At 39.0% G+C, this 21,233-nt stretch overlaps 1 protein-coding gene and 1 long non-coding RNA gene across 2 annotated transcripts in view; one reads left to right on the top strand and one right to left on the bottom strand.

Moving 5' to 3' along the window:
- LOC128837955 (uncharacterized) overlaps positions 1 to 21,052 on the top strand; it is a 28,127-nt gene extending 7,075 nt beyond the window's left edge. The window contains exons 4-5 of the long non-coding RNA XR_008445070.1: positions 4,822 to 4,887; positions 20,982 to 21,052. This is a non-coding gene — a long non-coding RNA (uncharacterized LOC128837955). The remainder of the gene's footprint in view (positions 1 to 4,821; positions 4,888 to 20,981) is intronic.
- Positions 88 to 15,356, bottom strand: ZCCHC4 (zinc finger CCHC-type containing 4). Its single transcript, XM_054029661.1, has 13 exons — positions 15,174 to 15,356; positions 14,558 to 14,676; positions 13,125 to 13,207; positions 11,980 to 12,255; positions 11,318 to 11,398; positions 10,941 to 11,013; positions 9,138 to 9,288; positions 8,465 to 8,565; positions 5,725 to 5,846; positions 5,434 to 5,509; positions 4,820 to 4,871; positions 3,810 to 3,954; positions 88 to 1,149 (listed from the first exon to the last, which is right to left on the bottom strand). The coding sequence occupies exons 1-13, from the start codon at positions 15,274 to 15,276 to the stop codon at positions 1,014 to 1,016; spliced, it is 1,518 nt and encodes a 505-aa protein (XP_053885636.1). The 5' UTR covers positions 15,277 to 15,356; the 3' UTR covers positions 88 to 1,013.
- Positions 21,053 to 21,233: the final 181 nt, after the last annotated feature.

Raw genomic sequence — 21,233 nt, 5'->3', positions numbered from 1 at the left:
GGAGAAGACAGACACAGTGAAAAAATTGTCAATGATGTCTTTGATATTTAATACTAAATAGAAAATCAATTACTTGAATCAAACAAGTACAGTTATAAAGTTTATTTTCCATTGCATTGCTCATTTCATTTTCCTCTGAATTTGTTATATTCATGTCTAGCACAGTATCAAGAATAATTTGTACAAGTTTCCTTGAACTTGAGACTCATCACCGCTAGTAAATGAGGTTTATTTACTTAAATTACATTTAAGTTTATTTATTTAAAAAATCCCTTATTTAAAAATATTATAACAAGGGGCACTTGTTTAGGAATTATTTTGGGGAAGTTCTATAGCCTGTGCTATAGAGGTCAGGCTAGAAGATCACAATGGTCCCTAACCTTAGAATCTATAAATCTATTGTTAAGTTTATCACTAAAATCCTACTAAAAATATTGTAACAGCTGGAGAGGAACAGCCTCTGTATTTTTGTTGTCTACAATGTCCCCACTGTGGCTAAAATTTAAAAATTACATACGTCTACTTATCTAGAAATTATAAAGCATTGGTTTCCATTACTGCAGTGATACAATCAACATACCACTAGATAAACAACAAAAGGCTGTTAGACAGATGGCCCCAGTGCATGGTGCTGAGAGAGTGTAAGAGTTGGGTGGAAATGTTTGAAAAAAGGACAAAAAATTATGTTTTGTTTTATTTTATAAGGTCAATACCAAGTTAACTGAAAGCTATTAAAATTCCTGTCCCTTTAACTTAATAGTCCTGTATAATATTATTCCACTTTTTATTTTAACACAGACATGTTTTACAGTGTATATACATTGATTTCTATTTCCCATTTGAAAACGTTTACAAATTGAAACAGCAGCTTGTATAGCAGTTTTGTCCTATTGCTAATTACAAGTAGTAATTTTTAATTCAACCAGATTTTATCTGAAAGTTCATATTAACAAACATGTACAGAAAAGCAAAAGTTGGCTGTAAAATCATTCACAGTTTTAGGTAAATGAAGATTAACAGGCAAGAGTGTTTTTCTTTTTCTTGTTCTTGATTTTTTTCCTTGAGAATGCAGCATGCTTCACATATGGCCTTTTAACTGTATCCATTTTTATCTTCTTGTTCTTCTTTAGCTTCTGATTTCTGTCCGCTCTGGAAAACAAAGAGGCAGACAAACCCATTACTACATGCTATCAAAGTACAGTGAATTGTACATTGTAGTAAACAAATACATAAATAAAAGTTCTGGACTGTTCATGAGCAAAACCTCGGAAGTATGATCTCAAAAACAGCTATTAAAGGAAAATTTTCTTTGAAATTGGATTTGAGAGATTCTAATTGACCTCCCCAGTGATAAGTTTATTTTATATAGATAGATATCTTTACTCAGTATTGTAATTTTAGACCCAAATGCTTATAAACTTTTAAAAGTATATATATGATCACAGAACAAATATAAAACATGGCAATTGTTGACATTGCATGTTCAATACTGAACTGCTCTGCTCACTTTACTATTGAAGCAATTGCACAAAGTTTAACAAACATAAGAATCTGTATAGAATACAGGAATTAAAACCTAAATAATTAACAAGTGGATTCTTTTCCATCGGTCATGGGCATGCAACATGCTATCAACTAAAAACTACACAATCTTTGTACTAACAATTACATACATTTGCAGGTGTTTACATTAACTAGCAAAGGAACATTGTTAATCCAACAATTCAATGCACTAGAAATATGTGGAGAATAATAAAAACCAATGGTCTGTAAGAACTACAGTATTCCAGTAAGATATGTCTTTGGTCTCACCAAAACCTGCAGGCATGCAAAGTTTCATGGAAAAGCAAGGTCAGACTTATTTTCATGTAGATTTTACTTCTTTGAGGAAAAATATTTTAGGAAAAAATTATGAATGAGGATTTCCTTACATTTTGGCTATACATTATTCCATAATTAGAATTATTGGAAAACAGAAATGCTGGGCTAAGCCTTGCATTGATAATAGACAGCAAATTACACCTGAGCTGATGTGGTATGGACACAAAATGCTAATACAGTTTTTGGGCTGTATATACAGAGGCTTCTACTCGTAGAACCACAATTTCTGCCATCTCACCTATAAAAAGGAAAGATTAAAACACTACCTCACCCACTAATATGTGCACATGCCTTACTGAACTTGAGTAACTGCATGATCTTATTATGGTCATCTGGGTTCTTCTGCTTAGGACAAAAAATAATGGATTTAACCTCAAAAAACTAAAACCTTACAGTAATTGTGGTACTGAGAGCAGGATCCATGTGGCCAAAACATCTCTAGGTGAATATGAACCCCATGTACACAAAATCATATTCTTTTGGCCAACTGGTGACCATGGAGCCATCCAGTTAGAGTCCCTCACCTAAGTACATAAAAGCAGCACAGTCCCAACTGCTACTCAGTTCCTTCTTACCACCCATGACAGTAAGATGGAACACAAGTATCCTTGTAGCCGTATCTCAGGGGTTCTCAAACTAGGGGTCGGGACCCCTCAGGGGGTTGTGAGGTTATTACATGGGGGGGGTCGCAAGGTGTCAGCCTCCACCCCAAACCCCGCTTTGCCTCCAGCATTTATAATGGTGTTAAATATACAAAACAATGTTTTTTAATTTACAAAGGGGAGAAGGGATCATATTCAGAGGCTTGCTATGTGAAAGGGGTCACCAGTACAAAAGTTTGAGAACCACTGCTGTATCTTCTCTTATTGTTTAGTGTTAGCTCTACTTAGTGTTATATTATTTAGTAGCTAGTTAAGCTTGTTGGCAAATTAAAATCTTTCCCCACTTTTTTAGTAGTTACCTTGGTGCTACAGCAGTGACTATGATTGAGTCTAAGTTTCCAGACTTAGAAACTTTTCTGGTCTGTGAGGCCCTTCAATGATGGGCATATTAAAGTGCCTTTATTACCTTAGAGAGGGATATGTGTCTGAAATATGCTCAATATGCAGCTCTTTTTTAAAAACACACCCACAAAAGGCCAGACACATCTATTTTAAATTGTTTTTGTTAGAGTGCTCCATGTGAGAGACTCAAACTCTCTAGAAAGAAGCTCCTGTCTCTTCAAAGGTCACATCTACACTTTAGCTCGGGGTGCGAGTCCCAGCTTGAGGAGACATATGCTAACTCTGATCACGCTAACACAGTAAAAATAAAATGAAGCTGTGGCACTGTGTGCAGCTAGCTGTGCCAAGTTCTTGCCTAGCATCTCCAATGGTGCACTAGCTCAATCAGTGTTAGTGCAAGTATGTCTCCTTGAGCTGGGAATTATACTCTCAGCTCAAAGTATAGATAGCTAAGTCTCACTCAGCCAGTGGTCTGGTACCCAAGACATTATGCCACAGTCATGGGTCTCCTAAGCTTCTTTAAGACCCAGCACGTGATCAAAATAGGCAGAGTCTATGTCTCAAAAGGTCAGTTAGTCAAATAAATTAAGTGAGGGGGCTCAACAGGGCGCACGTGCAGTCCCAATGGACACTGTTGGCCAAAATATGATCCCACGTCCATGAGGCAATTCATTTGGACAAACACTTGAAGTAGTAGTATCTCCTTTTTATAGACAAGGCTGAGACAGAGATTAAATGACTTGGCCAAAGTCACAAAGGATGCAAGCAGCAAACATCATGTGAAATGAAAAAACCCTCAAAACTTCCTCAATTTATTCACTATCACAGACAATTTGAGGTTACTGAGCAACTGTTTCCCTACTTCTATCAAATCATTTTCATGAAATAATGTCCCACAATTGAGAAGTGCAGTGTCAAACTTACTTGCCAGCTCTTTCAGTCACAGAAAGATTAGGACAGGTGCTGCGTTTGTGACCTGCTCCACCACAAATAAAGCAGCCAGCTTTAGTACTCTCACAAGTGTGACCTCGAAGAGCACAGCGATTGCAAGTGTTGCAGTGAATCCAAGCTGAAAAATAAGTAAACAGGGATTTACGATTTTGAAAAGTTACAAACTTATATATTACAAAACTCACAAACTCATATATTAAAACAAATATGATTCTATCATCATCAAGAAGTTAATTACTTGTAATTAAAAAAAGGTATTGTAAGGTTTACATTTAATTTCTATTTCACCAGCCATTTTTCTGTTGTCACTAAACGTGCTGGGAGAAAAGAAAAAAGGAACCCGGGACTTCCCCATAAATTCATTGCTTTTCTTTTAGTAAATACAATAAATTGATAAAACTGTTTTGATGTAGTAGTACTATACTGTACTACTAAGTTCATCACAGGGTTGACTGTCATAATCTTGGAAATATGAAATAGTAGTTAAAGTAACCAAGAAGCTTTGGCTCTAAATTGATAAACTATTCCTATGTATGCACAGACAGCCCCAAATGAGAGTTGCTTTCATCTATCTGAAATGATAACTTAGTCCCCACTCCCTGCCAGGTGTTTTAAGAACCATCTATATATGTTTATAGAATTCAGCTGAGAAAGCTACATAAGAATTTCTTCATGATTCTACAATAAACAGGAATCAGACTACTTAAATTCTTCTATAACTAATAGAGAAGGAATTTACTGTGCCTTGATTCAACAACAAAAAGATATGTTTTCGCACAGCTGAAATCCACCCTGACAAGCTGAATTTTGGGGGCTGTCTATGGAAGTTGTTTTTTTTGGTTTGTTTGGTATTTTTGCACTGAATCATTAGGTTTTTTATAGTATACTATTTTCATTTCTAGTTTTTGTTTTGACTTCTTTGGACTATAACTTATTATATAAGTGTGCTTGTATTACTTAGAAAAATAATTTTCTGTACTTACAGGGCTTTACACATTTTTTGCAAAGAAAGCAATGATTCCATCGCCTTCCATCCTACAAAAAAGATTTTGTAAGTAATTTGTTAATTTTAAACAAAAACATTTTCAAACGTTACTAATGAAATATGTACTATAATTTTAAACTGTACTGTACTCCCAGTCTTCCTGGCAAACATCACTGAAATATTTAAAAAAAATATGGCATATATGTGTACATAGGTGGTATACACAGATACCCTGAAAACACAGATCCTGAGCATCCCTTGGCAACTGTTAGCAGTACTGATATGCCTTAAAGGGCAGCATATTGTTCCACCTTTCCAAACATAGGAAAAATGGTACATGGCAGCATGTTTTTGATGGATGGGGTCCTGAGGGTGAAGGGCAAATGTGTAAACTTCTGGTGTTCTCCTTCCAACCCAAATCAATCAGGAAATGGAGACAGAAAATCCCACAGGACCTGATCTATAGCCCAAATCAATAGAAAGCCTCCCATACTGAGCTCCCTGCCACGAAAGATATACTGTCAATATGAGAACAGGTTTATAACAAGACAAAAGTATGCAAATACATCACTTTACAATTGCTAAAATTCCTTTCCAGAAAGAGGGACTTACTTTTGATGTACATGAATTGCAGATCTCACAGTGCTGGTTCCCTGAACTAACATATCGCTGACACACAGAGCAAAACCTGAAAAAAACAGTTACAAAAGCATTGGTCTGCTGTTTGCTCAAAGACTTTATCAATGGATCAATTCAACAAAAAGTTGCATGAGGAATGCAAATTTAGTTTGGTAAATCTAAAATCTCACTATCAAGCTATGGAATAATCAAATTTTTTTTGTTTTTAAATATTGGCTGGAGTCACTTGAGCATGTACTGTAAGCATATCCTTTTATACCTTACCTGTAACCCTCTTCCACAGGAAGTACTATCATACTTGGGGAAATGTTGGTGAAAATACGAACAGGAGACTGTTTACGGCCTGTCTTTCCATGTTTATAAAGTGCATGATTATCATAGTCTACCTAGAAAATGAAGGCACAGGAAGAACAAATTAATTAAAAATATCTTTAAACTTCCTACCAAGTACTATGCTAAAAAGTGACAATGGCATTTAGCATGTTTATTCCCTTTCTACACCCTCCAAGAAGTTCATGTTTCTTTGAGTTAGACTCCATCCCCGGTGCAAACAAAATAGCAAAATTAGATTATAAACGCTAGAGTAGATATTAGGTCATCATTATTAATTAGTGTGATTATACTACTGGGGATGACTGTGGGTTCCTACCATTTAAACTAGTGCATCTTCCCTTTTTATTACACTTTTACACCGAAGATCTACGGTTATTTTACAGTTGCTGTGGAGGAGAGAGAGATATCTCCCCTTTGTTAAAATAATCCATTACTTAAAGGAAAACTGCATCCAGTTTGTTCAGCCTGGCAGTATGAAAGTTCACAGGCTAAGAAGCGTTTCTCACCCCACATAAAAAAGTTTTAATTACAATTACTATTTCTGAGCATAGTGCTGGAAACTGGTATCGTGCTATAGAAACTGTCACCTTGGACACTGCCAAAATTACAGAGCCAAAAATGTAAACCTGTTTCCAATATATACATATACAATGTTTAAAAATATTCACTTCTTTCCTCAGGCCATTGAACTGAAGTTAAGACAGGTTGGAAACTAGTTTACTATTGCTTGTCTTGGGCTCTCAGCAGTCAGTGTCACAATTTCACAATAATAGACTGCAATCGTGTATCAGACTTTCATAAGAGATCAAACCCAGAATTATTTTTTCTATCTTAAAAACATGCTGCATGGTTCATTTAAATAAGCATTTCCCCAAACCACCATGTCACAACTCAGTGCAGAAGCAAACACCAGCCCTTGTTACTAGGAAACTGGCTTAATTCAATAAGTAAGGCGAGTTCTACCTTCCTAGCTGTAATTTTATGTATCAATAGTGTGATGTACTGAGATGATATAGTGATGAGTACCATAGAAATGTAATATTGTTAGGACACCTAAGTCATTTTACAAAATGGTATAAAAAAAGGATATGCATAGTTCACCAATTTTAGTACAGAATATAAAAACATTTGTTTCACAAGGAAAAATGTTTTAATATACTTCTAACAGACATCCATACAACACAATTGACCTCACAGATACAAATCCTTTGATATAGTACAACACGCAAACAACTTTACGAATTACATGTATCCACTCGTGGAGCCAAAAACATTTCATTGCTTTATCCCTGACACTTAGAACAAGCATTTGTGAAAGAATGTTTCCAATGGTAAACAGATCCCATTTCTAGCTGTGAGGGGTTGTAAGAAACAGACCTTCAGCTTTTCATTGGTCCACAATTGAAAGTTACAAAACTTAACTGGCCCAATGGGTAAGAGAAATTCCACATTTAGGGAAAGTAAACGGTTTGGGGCTTATTTATTTATTTAAGACAGCTGTTTGAGTAACTCAAAGAGCTTGTCTACAAAGGGATATTCAGGGCAAATCTACACTTAAAGTGCTGCGTTCATGCAGCTGCACTGATAGAACTGCGCCACTGTAGTGCTTTAATGAAGACACTATGTTAACGGGAGAGAGCTCTCCCATCAGCACAGTTAATCCACATCTCTGAGAAGCAATAGCTATGTCAGCGGAAAACACCCTCCCACTGACACAGCAAAGAGAGAGAGAGAGAGAGAGAGAGAGAGAGAGAGAGAGTGTGTGTGTGTGTGTGTGTGTGTGTGTATTTCACCCCCTCTCCTCTCCCCCCCCCCCCCCCCGGTGACACAGTTATACTGTTAGAGGTCTGTAGTGTAGACCAGGCCATAGAAAAATTAATCCAAATTAACTAAAGGTGGGAATTTAAAATAGAGTAGCTAAACTGCATTAAATCCCTGTGCGGACACACTCATTCAGAATTAAAGAAGCCATATTCACTTTGGAAATGAATTAAATTAAACCGAATTAAGGCCACTTTAATTCTAAATGAGAATGTCCACACGGAGGTTTAATTAATCCACTTTAAATTCAGACCTTAGGGCTGTTCTACACTGAAAACTTACATTGCTCAAGGATCTGAAAAATCCACCTTTGAGAGACATAGCTGGGTGGATGGAAGAATTGTTTTGTTGACCTAGCTAACATTTCTTGGGGAGGTGGATTAAACTACAGTGGCAGGAGAACCTCTCCCGTCACTGTAATGAGCGTCTGCGCTGAAGCGCTCCAACGGTGCTGCTGTAGCGTTTTAAATATAGACAAACCCTTAGTTAATGATTAACTTTCCTGAATGACCCCATGTGGGCAAGCCCAAAGCTTTGTTATAGTAAAAGCATCTCAAGTGAGAAGGATTAGTGGATAGCAGGGCAGCTGAAGTGTCAAAGAAGCTTGATAAAGACATCACACTGCTCCACACTTTATCTGAGAGATCACCAATATAAATGTGGCATATATGCATCAGGTACAGAAATAACTTGACAGATGCTGTGGTGTTCGCTCTGCTGCACAACAAGGCATGAAGTTGAAGACAAATTGCCTTTTGCACAAAAGTATTCTGATTATCCACAGTCCAGCTCATTTTAATTTCTTATATGTGTAGTGTAAATTAAGAGCATTAATTAGATTTGGTCATACCTGGTAATCCATCATACTGAAGCTTGGGAAAAATTCAAGAATGCGAGACTCAAAGAAGTATGGAAATATCCAAAAAATTGGCAACTCTTTGCTGCTGTGATCTAATAATAAAAAGATTCAGATATATTTTTTGTTAAATAAGGAAAGCAGAATGAGCTGCATGAAAATTTACTAATATTTATGCACTCAATGCAGTTGTTATGTGTGTGACAATAGTTCACATGGAACCAATTCCATTAAGAGGGCTGAATGTTAGCCAGACACTATAGTTATATCCAGCTCCTATAAGTAAATTCACGTGGGTAGTTAGCTTCCACCTAGACAACAAGGATAGGTGAAAGTGACATTGGTTTAATGTCTTATCCACAAAACAAATATAGAAGAAATTTAAAAAAAAAAAAAAAAAAAAAAAAAAAAGAAGATGAAGAAACTTTGTATAAAGAAAGTGATTTGTTTCAATGTCAGGACATTATTAGTCATATTTTTGAAAGGGCACCTCAACCATTAGTTACAACATATATTTAATTTACCATATTGGTCTTACATCTTTAGAAACTAGAATGAAAATTTGTGTACATCAACTCAAGAGTCAGGTACCGTTTTAAACACTAGTTTATTATTACGGAGTGATGAAGTTATTAACTCCATTATCTTATTTGCTTGCAACAAATACCTTCCTCTTGTGTCTCTCTCCATGTAGCAATCAGCTTTTTGAAACTAAAAGCCAAGGGTTCCACCAAACCGCCAAATGGGGGATCAGTCACCAATATGACTCCTTCACCTTTCTCTTGATGCAAGAATTTTCTACAGATTTCATGTGCAGCCTGCAGGAGATATCAGTTACTTTCCAGAAAAAGAGCTCAAAAAGTTTAAGGACAGCTTCAGGCATTATTAAAAAAAAGTTTTTTTAATACATTTGTAGTTTCCTTTTAGAAGTCTGAAAATATGTATTGCCTTTTAATTTCTTAGTGTTTGTGAAAATTGGTAGATTGAGAACACTGAAAATGAGTCCTTTATTTTTCATATACTAGATATAGTAAGGATAGCAACAGTTCAAGCTTCCTAACACTGCCCTTCTTATTGGGTCCTAACCCAGACCTGGAGGGATGGAGGCCAATGCCCATTCAATATTTGCTCTTTTCTCTTGGCTAGCAATTACCAAGTTATGAATGCAGATGCTAACTAGCCACCCCACTAGAAATTAGGATAAACTCACCAGTGTATTCCATATCATTACCAAATCTATTACTTTCAGAAACAAATATTCCATTCTGGAGCTGGATTTCCACTGATAGCCTTGCCCATCTAGATTAGTATTCTACTTACATCCTAAACAATCATGTATTGTTCCTTCCCCTATGAACCATGTCCAAAAAAGTACAGTGGTTTAATAGCTTCAAATGATCTATTATGTATACATTTCTATAGTGCCAATCATTTGAGACTTCCCATAAGTTAAAAAATTAAACTACAACGGGGTGTAACTATCCCTAATACTTAAAAAAAAAAAAAAAAGAAAGTGTAAGATACAGTAATACTTTAGTAGAACGATAAAGGATTGGATCTGAACCAAGAAAGCAAGGAAAGTTCATCATGGAACTGAAACCTCAAATAGCTAGTTTCATTCCTGAATGTTAGTTTTATTTATTATTTTTGAGTTAACATTAAAAGCTATAGATATGTTGTTATAAGCTGGTAGCTACAGTAACATTTATTGTGTAAAATTACTTGGATGAAGGTATTGTCAGAAACAATCTCAAATTTGTAGATTATATTACAGTATAGTTGTACTCTGGAAAGTGACTATAAATATGGCATTGTGGGGTTGCATGTTTCTTTTCAATGATTCCCAGACCAAAAGTGCTCAGTATAACTGTAAAAAGATGTTTTTACTAACTGTCAACACTACATATTTGTCCTCACTTCAGAGAGTCAAGCTGAGATATTTCAATCTTGCACATTTGTAGTAAATCCTGCCCTCAGTGGACCAGTGTAACCCCATTGTCTTCAGTGGGACTTTAATACTACATTCTGTTAGCAATTCACAAGTGGGAAGCTTGCTCCCTCTTCACGGTGTTGGATCTGCAAGACTAACTGGAGTAAAAAGCAGTAGCCAGCAGATAGGACTCTGAAGACGCAAAGGGAGTAATCTGCTGAAAAGGGTGGGGCCATTTTTATGAAGTCACGTCTCAGACTGGAGAAAATAACTTGTACTGATAAACTATTTTGTATTAAAGAGAAAAAAGTAACTAAAAAGTAGTTAAAGTAAAATAGGCAGTTATTCTTGGATATAATGGTATAAGTTACTGAACAAATAGACACTGCTATTCTTTGATCTAAAATAGAGTTTGCTGGGCATTACATTATGGTAACTATTTTATAATATTTTGGACCATACCAGTAATGTGAACAAAGTTCTACATGAACAACATACACAGCTTTGAGAAAATGTTCAGTGAATTTGACTGGCCCTTACCTCTCCACCAAAGAAATAATGGTTAAACATATTATAGTGGCAGAAGTCTTCCTCTGTATAAAACTGTGAATACCTGTAAAGTAAGTTTTCAATGTAATAGAAAACATATAAATGAATTCCTGTATGTTAGTAGTATGTTAGTTAGGGGGAAAACTTGTGAGCATAGGGCCATGACTGCTTATTTACAAATTATCTTGGCAGGCTGAGTGCAGAAGTACTTATATTGGCCAGTCCCTGAGCTAGTTGGAAAACAAGTATACTTCATGGATCCTGGCTAGGGGGAAAAAAGAACAAATGGCAAAAATTAAAAATAAAATAAACCACACAGAAAAAATAGTGTGTGTATGTTCCCCAGACAGACACTTAGCAAAACCTACCTGAAATCAATATCTAGCAGAAGGCTTTTAACACTGGACTCCTGTTCTCGTGACACTTTTAATTGGATCAACTCATGAAGCCTGAAGTAATTAAAGCAAAGCAGTTTTACATATCATATATCATATCATGAGTGCTTAAGAAAATAGTCATCTAGATAAAGAAAAAACTTATTTTTCAGATAAAATAACTTGAATTTGGGAGATTTCAGTATGATCAATCTTAGAATTTCACTAATATTTAAAGTTAGAAAGAAATGTCCCATTACCTGAAACACAATATCAGAGATTATAAAGCTCATCAGAATTCTCACTTTTTTTTTTTTTTTTTTAAATAAAAAGAGGCTTCTTGTGTGATGGGGAAACCCAGTGCACTTCAGTGCCACTACCATGGAAGACAGCAAAACTCTACTTTCTAATGAAAGATGACTGTTGGTACTTCACTATAATATTTATAGGGTCTTCCCTATCTGCATCTTCATAAGAACTTCATGAGCTGCTTTGGCAATACCAAGTACTTCGAACCACAGCTCATGAAGGCACTTTTAATGACACATACAGAGGGAGAGAACCCTTCTACTAGATACACAATCATGTAAGAAAAAGGACTAAGCAAATTAGTAATAAGTATTTCTTGCAAGACATATTGATGCTCACTAACATACCTTGGTGTGCCAACACAGAGCACTCTTTTGAATCCTAGTGCAATAATAAGGTCCAGCAGAAACTGACAGCTTCTATCTGCAAACAAATACTGTGCATTTGTCTTCTTATTCTTCAGTGGATGCAAAAGTTGACTGGGCCTTTGTAAATGGGCAATGGAGATATCACTAAGTACTTGATGGCCAGAGTGTTTTCCCCACTCCATGGGCAATAGCAACTGCTGGCATTCTTGACAAAATTTCCTTTTTGATAATGGCAATAGACCAAACTGCTTATACCTTCAAATACAAGATAAAATGAGGAACCAATTTTACAAAACAAACCACTGAATGAAGGTATGAAATTAGTCCAAGTATTTTATAAAAGTTTAAACAATAAAATAGCACTATTTCAAATGTACTGCACCTCCATCAATTAATGGTTAAGAAAAAAATGTTCAACAGCGTGCTCGGGAAAAGCATTACTTGACAAGAGAAGGGTATAGCATGGGGGCTAATTGTGTTGTGAATCTCACCAGAGGCTGGTTTACATAGAGAAGAACCTATTCCTGCTACTAGCTAAAGAGCCGCTCCTTTAACTCAAGTGGTAGAAACCTGTTCTTTTGGTGCTAAAGGTTCAAATGACCTTAGTAACTGAAGACATTGGGCCCCCTCCAGACTTCTAGCAGCAACATGGTCAGCAATACCCTTGGCTGGGGCAAAAACTTCTTCTAAAAACTCTGGAGTAGGATGACAGCAAGACCTTTATGAAATATTCGGTAGTGTACATTTCCTTTGGGCTGTGCTATCCAACTCACTTAATCGAGCAATTGGCTTTCATTTTTATATTATTTTCTAACTGCATTCACCACTTAAATTGAACTCCTACTACTGCTGACCTACATTATTTTTATTACCTTAGTGCCCACAATGTGCTAGGCACTGTCCACTCATACAAAGATATAGTCCCTGCCCTGAAGAGATCACAATTTAAGGAAACATTTCATGGAATTTTGTCTTCATAGTTGACTGGTTCTTATTTTCCCAAATCTTGTCTGTAATTTTTCATATTTTTAATTAGTATAATGGAGGGATGATCAGTACATCTGATGTACCTAAACTAACTACATGCTCATATTTAGAAATGAAAATGCACATAGTAACAATACCTTTCCACGTTCTGTCTGTGTGACAAAGAGGGTTGACAACTTCTATTAACTTCTTCTCGTGCTGAAAGTCTAGCTTCTGACACCTGTAGATATAGAAAATGTAAACAAAGATGTGAACCTAACTATGCTATATGAAAAGTTCACACTTCTCTGTTGAAAAAAGTATGGAATCCCAGAAGACCTAACATTTCTATTTCAGCATCTGACTATCCTTACAAAAGTTTCTACTACTCAGAAGAATTCCCACAATCCCTGAGGCGATCATGACAGCACTCAACATACTGGGAAGGTGATTCCGTGGAAGAATTCAAACATCCTATGAAGAATAAATTCCCTTCTTTTCATCCTTCTACAATAATAAAACCAAGAGTGGGAAATCAAAAATGTTCTTTTGCAGTGATTTACCCACTGCTAAAGGATGCCACAGTCTAAATGAGATCCTAATCCCTGTAAGGAGTATAGCCTGGTGCTCCCACCGACAATGAGAATTTTGCCATTGGCTTCAATAGGTGGAGGATCAAGGCCTTGTAGCTGTCCTGAAAGTATGACTAGTCCTCCCCAAGTGTTTAAAAAATATTTATTTTATTCCTATAAAAAATTCATACTTCCTGTCAGATTTTATTTAACCTTTTTAATGCAGCTGCAAAACATCTACAAAGAAGCGACAAAACTAGTTTATTTAAAGGACACAATGGAAGGCAGGGAAGTTTAATGGACTGGGAACCAAGGAACCTATAGTAGTGGCTTTGTAAAGAATGTATAATTCCTGTATGGACACATGTCTATCCACTGGCAACACCACTTCGCTCCACACAATCCAGTGTATAGCCATCACACACAGTTTTCAAGTTAGACAACTTTTCCTCACTTCCAAACAGCTGGGTTTGAACAGCAGATCAAGGGGTGAAAGGCTTAAGAACCTGATTAATAAACTTCTGCGCTATCATCCCCTAAGAAGTGAGTTTTAAGATTCAATTTGAATCATGCACAGATATGTTGAGAATAGTATTGGAGAGAGGTAAGTTACACACTCATGAACGTGAAGAAAGGATAACACCAAGTCCAGTGGGAAGATAGTGGCAAGGTATCCCCTCTGAGCTCCACCAAGAGTTAACATTCTTTTTAAATTGTCTGAGCAAAGACATCAAATCAGGAAATGGTACAAAGAACTGTATTGTGTTTTGTAATATTCACGTAGAGTGACATTTAACCTCAGCTGTACTTCCTTTGAAAGCAAATCCTATTTGAAACTTGATCCCCAGAGCTGCAGGGATATTTCACCTTTTAGCCCATTCTCTTCGCCCAACAGTTGGAACTTTAGAAACAGTAAATATTATTGGTTCTCAGATAAAAGAAATCTTCAGTTCAAATATATATACACACACAAAAGAAAAAAAAAAACATTTACCATATCTTAGATAGTATTTTCTTACCTTCTCATTTTCCCATTGAAAAAAATTACAGTCTTTCCTATCTCTACATGCTGAACAAGCATAAAATCTTCTTCCCTCTTCTTTTCCTTGGCTAATCTTTACAAACAGAAGAGTAGGACCTAAAGGAGAAATGGGCTGAGATCAGTACATTTAAAAGAAAAAAATGCAAATTTTCCATTTCCTACAATACTAGTTATAAGGGATTATAGAATTAGATTTGAAATATATTTATAGCCATCCCTCCCCGACTCTCCCTACGTCCCCTCTGCTCCGCTCCAACTAGCCCCCATTCTCCCCAGTCCCTTCCCGTCCCGAGTTCTCTCCCCATCAATCCCCGCTGGCCTCTGCTCCCTCCAACCAGCCCCCATTCCCCCCAGCCCCACCTTTCCTTCCCCGACCCTCCCTACTTCCCTCCAACCAGCCCCCATTACCTCCAGCCCCACCTTTCCTTTCCATGACATCCTTCCCCAACCCTCCCTCCGCTCCCCTCCAACCGCCCGCATTCTCCCCAGCCCCTTCCCATCCCCTGAGCTCCCCCCCAAGCCCGCTACCTTCTGCCCCCCACCCGGGATCCCTCCCAGAGGCCGGGCTCAGGACAGCGCTACCCCCGACTCACCGTGCGGGCAGCAGGGAACGGGCCGGCCGGACTCCTGCCCCAGCAGCACCGCTACCCCCGAGCCCCGCAGATTCCTCTCGGTTCCGGCCGCCGCATCCTCCATGTCAACCTCCAAACCCCAGTCCGCGGCCCCCGCTACAGGCCGCCATGCCACCGTCCCGGCAGCCTTCGCGCACACTGCCGGTGTGGGGTTGTGATCCCTGCGGGCGAGAGAACACATGCAAATCCCCACGCCGCGAGGGGCGGCTACAGCGCCACCCCGTGGCCGGAGGAGCGCCCGCCGCAGGGGGGTAGCACTTGGGATTTGCATCCCTACTTAAATGACAAATTGAGCGTTTTCCTCACTTCTGTCCCTTCCCTCGCCCCCACCCGCACAGCGAGCTGCGGCTGCACCCAGGGCCGGCTCCAGGCACCAGCGCAGCAAGTGCGTTCTGGGGGCGGCAAGCCACAGGGACCGACCTCTTGGTCACTGTGAGGGTGGTAGTGAGGCCACCTTCGCCTGACTGCGGTGCTTGGGGCGGCAAAAGACATAGAGCCGCCCCTGTATCTAAGGGCAGGTCTTCACTACAGCGAGGGGTCGATTTAAGATATGCAAATTCAGCTACGCGCAGAGCGTAGCTGAATTCGACATATTGCAGCCGACTTACCCCGCTGTAGGGACGGCAGCAAAATCGACCTCTGCAGCTTCCCATCAACGGCGCTTACTCCCACCTCCACTGGTGGAGTAAGAGCATCGATTCGGGGATCGATTGTCGCGTGCCGATAGGATGCGATAAATCGATCCTGAGAGGTCGATTTCTACCCGCCGATTCAGGCGGGTAGTGTAGACCTAGCCTAAGGGTCTAGAATATAATCTGATTGGTCTAGAATGCCTCTTCAGGGATGTGGAACATAGCTTGATATGTTGTTGTTTTTTTGCAGTGTCTTTTGCAATCTGTAAAGTATTTTCAGAAATCTGTAAGGAGGCAAAAAAATTATCAGGAGAAATCCAGACATTTCCTAGAGGAAACTGGAATGAGTCTGGAAGATTCAGTAAATTACCCAGAAGAATGAACAATGTGTCAGGGTATTTGGAACATGTCTAAAGGAGCTTCTCATGTACTTTTGCCCAATAATTTTTGATCTAAAAGCTTCCAAATGCCACCTTTCACTTCTCTGTTCTTCAGCCTGTAGATGATGGGGTTAAGCATTGGAACAAGAACTGTGTAGATAAGGAAGAGGAGTTTGTCAATGTCCCTTGAGCCAGTTGATTTGGGGTGTAAATACACAACCGTTCCTGAGCCATAGAACAGAGTCACATCAAGGAGGTGTGAGGAGCAGGTGGAGAAAGCCTTGTGTCTGTCCTCAGCTGCCAGCATCTTCAGGACGGTGCAGATTATTTTAATATAAGAGATGAGTATGAGAAGAAAGGGGTGTCTGCAAAGAATAAGGCACCTGTGAACACAGTTATCTTATTCCAATAGGTGTGTACAAATGACAATTCCATCAGAGGGAGGACATCAAAGAAGAAATGGTTGATTTCAGGAGAACTGCAGAAAGGCAAAGAAAGCACAAATCACGTTGGCAATGCGGGTGATGGAGAAATAAAGGAAGGCAGCTTGCAAGGATGAGGGTATCCCCTTCCCATCTCTACACTTCTCCATTCAAGCCTCCATAGATCTTTGTGCAGTGAGTCTGCTCCCAGAGACCTCAGGAAGTTCTCGGTAGCTCAGGAAGACTGCAGTTGCTCAGGAGACGCCCTGGCCAGAGACAACCTACCTCTATTCACCCCAATCCAGAGCCATTTTAGGGGCATAGCACTTGATGTTCTTCAGCTGAGACTTTCAAAGCAACCTAAGGGATTTGGATGCCCACTTCCCATTAACATTCATTAGACTTGGGTGTTCAATTCTCTTCAACATTTCTCTAAATTGAAGCCTTAAAACTTTCACTCTCGAAAATAGAAGAATGGGTGAGTTACAAAAGTTGTCCCAGAAGGGAAAATAAGTGGGAGTGAGACAGAAAGGCTTGTGAGTATGTGAGGAGGATTACATCCACCAATAGGGGACACTCCCCCCATTGATTAAGTTGTTGGCCATTCAGAGAAGTCCACTTTAAAGGAATTGAAGTAAAATTGGAGAGGGTTCAAAGAAGAGCCACGAGAATGATTAATGGTTTAGAAAACCTGCCTGATAGTGATGGAGTCAAGGAGCACAATCTATTTAGCTCAGCAAAGAGAAGGTTCAGGAGTGACTTGATCCCAGTCTATAAGCACCGACCTGGGGAATACTTAATAATGGGTAAAAAGAAGAACAGGAGTACTTGTGGCACCTTAGAGACTAACAAATTTATTAGAGCATAAGCTTTCGTGGACTACAGCCCACTTCTTTGGATGCATAAGAAGTGGGCTGTAATCCACGAAAGCTTATGCTCTAATAAATTTGTTAGTCTCTAAGGTGCCACAAGTACTCCTGTTCTTCTTTTTGCAGATACAGACTAACACGGCTGTTACTCTGAAACCTGTTAATAATGGGTAGTTCAATCTAGCAGACAAAGGTCTAACATCCAATGGCTGGAAGATGAAGCTAGACAAAATCAGACTGGAAATAAGGTATTCTTCATCACTGACAATTTTTAAATCAAGATGCAATAGTTTTCTAACCGATCTGCTCTAGGAATTATTTTGGGGGCATGTCTCTGGTCTGTGTTGTCCAGGAGGTTGGACTAGATTATCACAGTGGATCCTTCTGGCCTTAGAATCTATGAAAATCAAAGTTGGAAAGAGCTCTGTACAGAGAGGGAAGCCATGTGCAGTGAAGGAAAAGGACCATTAAATGTTATCAGCAGTGAGTGTTTTGGTCTCATTGAAATAATATGTTCCCCTTCCCAAGTGTTTGTGGACTTGTATATTCCTCCAAGTAGGGCTGGTCAAAAATTTTCTATCAGAACATATTTTGATGGAAACTTGGGTTTTTGACTAAATGTGAATTTTTGTGAAAAGGGTCTGATTGCCTTGAAAGCATTCCATTTTTCATCACAAAAATGAAAAGAGTTTGGCCAAAGGTTTTTGGTGGTTCTCAGCAGCTGACAGAATGCTGTAAACTAGGGGCAGAAATTCAGGTTTCCCACAAAACTCAAAATTTTCCATGGAACACATACACGAAAATGACAATACAAAGTAAAAAAGAAAGGAAGAAAGAAAGAAAGAAAGTTAAAATTAAAACCTTCCCCCCCCCACAATTTACCAGTCGGGGAAGGACTTAAAATATATGAGAAATTATGGGGAGGATCCCCCATTTTCTCTGCAAGATGAAACGATTATAGATCGTATACGAGATGGGTTTTCAGCGGGAACTTAGTATGAAAGAGCTAGGGTGTAGATTTACATTGCAATAGTTATTCTGCATTGACACCACCATTCCACATCAATAGCTATTTGCACTCACTACTCCAGGCTTTTTCCCCTTGTACACAAGCTCTTAGCTTTGAGCCCTGTCTAAATTCCTGTGAACATTAAAAAGGCATTGACAGGGTGTCAGGGACAATAGAAATGGGGGTACGGTGAATATTGAAGCCATAATGAAAGTCACAAGGTACATCAGCCTGGTGTTGCTACCGGACAGTGTTTTTAGTTGGGCGAGGTCACACACAAAAAATGGTCAATTTCATTGGGGCCACAAAAGATAACTGTGACATCAAGGATGTCATTGTGCTACTAACCAGAAACCCATTAATCCAAGACCTAGTTGCTAGCTGGAGGCAGAATCTGCCATTCATGAGGGCTGTATAATACAGCGGTTTGCAGATTGCTAAATACTGATCATAAGCAGGGCTGACTCCAGGCACCAGCTTACCAAGCAGGTGCTTGGGGCGGCCACTTCGGAGAGGGGTGGCACGTCCAGCTGTTCGGCGGCAATTCGGCAGACGGTCCCTCACTCCTGCTCGGAGCGAAGGACCTCCTGCCGAATTGCCGCTGCAGATCGCGATCGCGGCTTTTTTTGTTTGTTTGGCTATTTGGGGCGGCCAAAACCCTGGAGCCGGCCCTGGCTGCACCTGCCCGGCCCAGACCCCATTTTCAAAATTTATTCTCGCACATCTTTTAAAAACACAACCTCCTTGCTGGAGGTAGGGAGAGAGCTGAGAGTCCACCTAGCCCTTGCTTTTCTTGTTCTGCAAGAGCTGCGCCTTGGTGCTCAAACCTCTCATCATTCAGCCACATTCAAAACAGGCTTTTCAAATGTGGGTGTAATGCAGGGGAAGCCTACTCCTTTGACTGCAACAGGAACCAGTTGAACTGGAACTGTATTTTAATAGGTTTTATCAGATTTTTCTAAATCACTGCTCTTGGAGTGCGACATCCACATTTTCAAGTTGTTTATACTTTTAAAAGGTAACTTTTAAGTTGACAATTTTCATGCACATTAACTTACACAGACGGAAAGGGTGGTTTTGCACAAGTAGGCCTCGCTGTGCGCCTACTCTGAAATTTGACTTCAGCACAGGGAAAAGTTTACGCCTGCAGCTGATCCCTTTGCACAAGAGTTGTTTTCCAACTTCAAACAAATTTTGCCTATAGAATAAACACAGCTGAGATCAGATGAACTGCATTCTATTCCTTCTCAATCAAAATTCTTTAGTGAGTGCTCATCAGGTACATTTATACAACCCCACTGAATATAGGGGATAGATGTCACATGGAGCAGAATTTAGCCTGCACAACCTTTGTTACTAGTTATAGATATATGATAAGAAAACCCAGCTGCTCTCTTAGCTGCCAGGTGGAGGTTGTCAACTAGCAGATAAATATAGAAATCAACTACCACGGAATGCCCTTCTGACTTTGACAGTTGCTTCTTTAAGTAATACTGGTTCTGAAACTAGCAGGTGAAAAGCATATCTCCCCATAGTAAAAGTGCAGTCCTTGTGACTCCATAGGACCTCTGCTCCTTCTCAAATGTTACACACACACATGCACGCACCCCACCCCCCGCCCCAGAAATTTAAAACAAGGAGTCATCCTCCACTAAAATAGCAAAGAAAAAAGGGATGTGCAAAATCCTACTCTCTTCCTTGGTAATTAAGGATATATCTACACAGCAAAGAAAAACCTGCAGCTCGCCCATGCCCGCTAACTCAGGCTCATGGGACTCAGGTTCTGGGGCTGTTTCAATGCTGTGTAGACTTCCAGGCTCCCGGGCCCTGCAGGGTCCTAGAGTCTGAATTTCAGCCCAACTCTGGAAGTCTACACATCAATGAAACAGCCCCACTGCCCTGGCCCTGCAAGCCTGAGAGTCAGCTGGCACAGGCCAACCATGGCTTTTCCTTTGCTGTGTAGACAAGTAAGTGTGACAAGTACACGCTATCTTGGACAACATATGGGCATAGAACACAAAAGGACATGATCAGGTGAAAATAAAACAACATGTTTTTAAGAGTATCTAACTATAAATCGTTAGCTGGAGTCAAGCTGCCTGCACTTCTTTGTTTCACAAGCATATTATTCACAGTATTTATAAAGTCAGCCAAGAGGAATTCTTATTTGCTCCTTACTATTCATTGGCAGGAGACAAGTTGTAACAGAGCAGCAGCACATGCGTTTATATTGTGACTCTTGACATAAGGGAAATGATAGAAACTGCAGAGTATTATTATTATTACTATTATTATTTTAATAACTTGTCAAGTGATTATAGAAATGGCAGGATTCAGGACTCACCGTCTCTTCTGTTGTTGGTGCTTATTAATTTAGATAGGTAAAGAATATTTACTAACTAGCTAAATAATGTAACCATTTTCAGAATACCAATTCTTGTTTCACTCTCATCATAGATGAATGGCTGAACAGCTTCTTCACAGCAAGTACTCGAGTCTCAACAGAATGTTAAGTACACAAAATAAAGTTAGTATCCAATATAGCCAACTGTTTATTAGAAACAAATGTAAGTTTGTTAGTATAGTACTAATGGCATTGCAAGTGTTTTTTGTGGTACTTTTTCCCATTATATGTAATATTGAAAAAATTCTAATAATGTTCTACATGCATGTACATTTTATCTTGTAGAAAGTGGTTTGGATGCAGAC

Source organism: Malaclemys terrapin, chromosome 5 (assembly GCF_027887155.1).
Source record: "Malaclemys terrapin pileata isolate rMalTer1 chromosome 5, rMalTer1.hap1, whole genome shotgun sequence".
Lineage (NCBI taxonomy): Eukaryota > Metazoa > Chordata > Testudines > Emydidae > Malaclemys > Malaclemys terrapin.
This window is presented reverse-complemented; position numbering and strand designations above follow the sequence as displayed.

What these genes read in the sequence shown, in the direction of transcription:
- ZCCHC4 (XM_054029661.1), bottom strand. Translation starts at nt 15,276, where the DNA reads ATGGAGGATGCGGCGGCCGGAACCGAGAGGAATCTGCGGGGCTCGGGG. An exon ending in CGTTCCCTGCTGCCCGCACG is followed by an intron (nt 14,677 to 15,173) that starts GTGAGTCGGGGG and finishes TTTCTCCTTTAG; the next exon opens with GTCCTACTCTTCTGTTTGTA. An exon ending in CACAGACAGAACGTGGAAAG is followed by an intron (nt 12,256 to 13,124) that starts GTATTGTTACTA and finishes TTGTATTTGAAG; the next exon opens with GTATAAGCAGTTTGGTCTAT.